Source organism: Aphanomyces invadans (genome assembly GCF_000520115.1).
Source record: "Aphanomyces invadans strain NJM9701 unplaced genomic scaffold supercont1.54, whole genome shotgun sequence".
In the NCBI taxonomy this organism is placed as follows: domain Eukaryota; phylum Oomycota; class Saprolegniomycetes; order Saprolegniales; family Verrucalvaceae; genus Aphanomyces; species Aphanomyces invadans.
The window spans coordinates 333,465-335,046 of NW_008580199.1; the positions used below are offsets into that span (position 1 = coordinate 333,465).

General features: G+C 47.9%; 1 protein-coding gene across 1 annotated transcript; it reads right to left on the reverse strand.

The window, feature by feature from the left end:
• Positions 1-832: 832 nt before the first annotated feature.
• On the reverse strand, positions 833-1,171 carry H310_13623 (hypothetical protein; the record flags this gene model as incomplete). The annotated part of the gene is made up of 1 exon (XM_008881186.1): positions 833-1,171. One exon carries the CDS (start codon positions 1,169-1,171, stop codon positions 833-835), a length of 339 nt encoding a protein of 112 aa, XP_008879408.1.
• Between the last annotated feature and the right edge of the window lie 411 nt (positions 1,172-1,582).

The following is a 1,582-nucleotide window of genomic DNA, read 5'->3' on the forward strand; positions in this document are numbered from 1 at the left end:
ATTGGTGACACTTGACAGTCTTCCCGTTGATCTCGCCTTGCCATACCCCGCAGGATCATTCAGGAAGGCGCAGACACATCCATACGAGCGTTGGAGCTCGTTCGCGATGTAGTTTGTCGACTTGCCTTCTCTTTTCAGCACCATGGCCTCCAACTTCTCGTCATCGGTCAAGCGTGGACCTTTAGGCATGGTGATGCCGTCTATTGTGGTGTTTGGTGTGAGCTTGATGTTACTGCGATGCCTACTGAGTGATTTATCTTCTTCTTTCGTGTTTTGTTCGTGAGGAATTGGACAGTGAAGGTAGCTTTCATATATATATTTCCCGTGGGATACTTTTTTCGCGCCTGAATTGGACAAGGCATGCATCAAATCGTCAAATGGATGCCAAACCTGTGTCAACCATGGCACTCTGCTTGTGATTGGTGATAATTACTGCTCATTTCAGCGAATAAAGAGTGAGATACTTAGAAAAGTGATCGTTTTCATATATATATTTCCACCACTTAGCGTTCTTTTCCATCTTGATGCTGTCTCTTTCAAGCCGGTGGAATACAAGGCCCTCTTCGGCCGAAACAGCGCATTGCACTTGCAGATTGGAGCCTTTTGACGGCGGAAGAACAGTTGTGGCACGATCTCCCTTCTTTGCACGTCCGACGGAGCGATGTCAGTAAATGTTGTAGTTGGTCTCGTCGTAGTATACGATATAGTCGCCGGCGTGTTGATGTTGAATGAGTTCCCGCGAAAATCTTGCGTTTCGCATTTTTCAGGTCGCTATTGCATGTGGATGGCTCGACGCGAACCATTTCACAGAGTACAGCATACCCAAGAGGTGTCAACGTACAGTTTGAAGGGAAATGTGGACTCCATTGAAGTCAATCTTGATCAAATGTTGAATCGCAGCGAGTGTGTATTGACAGTTTTTGTCGAAGTATCGTTCCATGGCCTCTCGCATGTCAGGGGTGGCCTTGGTTGTCTGAGGGCGCGCGCCGCCACGAGGATTGTTATCGACATGTCCAGTCGAAACGATGCGGTGGGCAGTTGTCACAGGAATTCCGTTGTGTTTCGCCACTAACAGCCAGTCGTCCCCCTCTTGGTACGCGAGGAGAAGGCGGCGCTTCTCATCCACGGTTGGGCCATCACACTTGGGCTTTGTCTGCTGAGCCTCAGCCATCTCACTTCGGGAACAAATTGCACAATGTCGTTTCCCTGTCAATTCATGAGAGGTAAGCAAGGATCTCTGCGCGCGCAAGTTTCCCACGAATTTGAACCACATTGTTTCGAATAAAAACCACTTTGAATGGAACCAATCATCCATCCCTGACTCGTAAAATTTTAAAAATTTTAATCCAATCCACTTTGGTAGGAAAAAACCACCAACTTGCTCGTGAAAAGGTGTAGACAACGTACAGTATTCTGACGTAAAGGAAAGATTGAAATTCCCAAAATTATGGCATGTGCTAGTTTGACGACGACGGAAGGCAATCTCACTCGGGTCGTGCGTCATGTCTGCAACCTGTCAGTGTCCTTGGTCCTCGCGGCTCCGCATCAACGCCACCTTCGGCTAAACACTCCTAACGTAAGG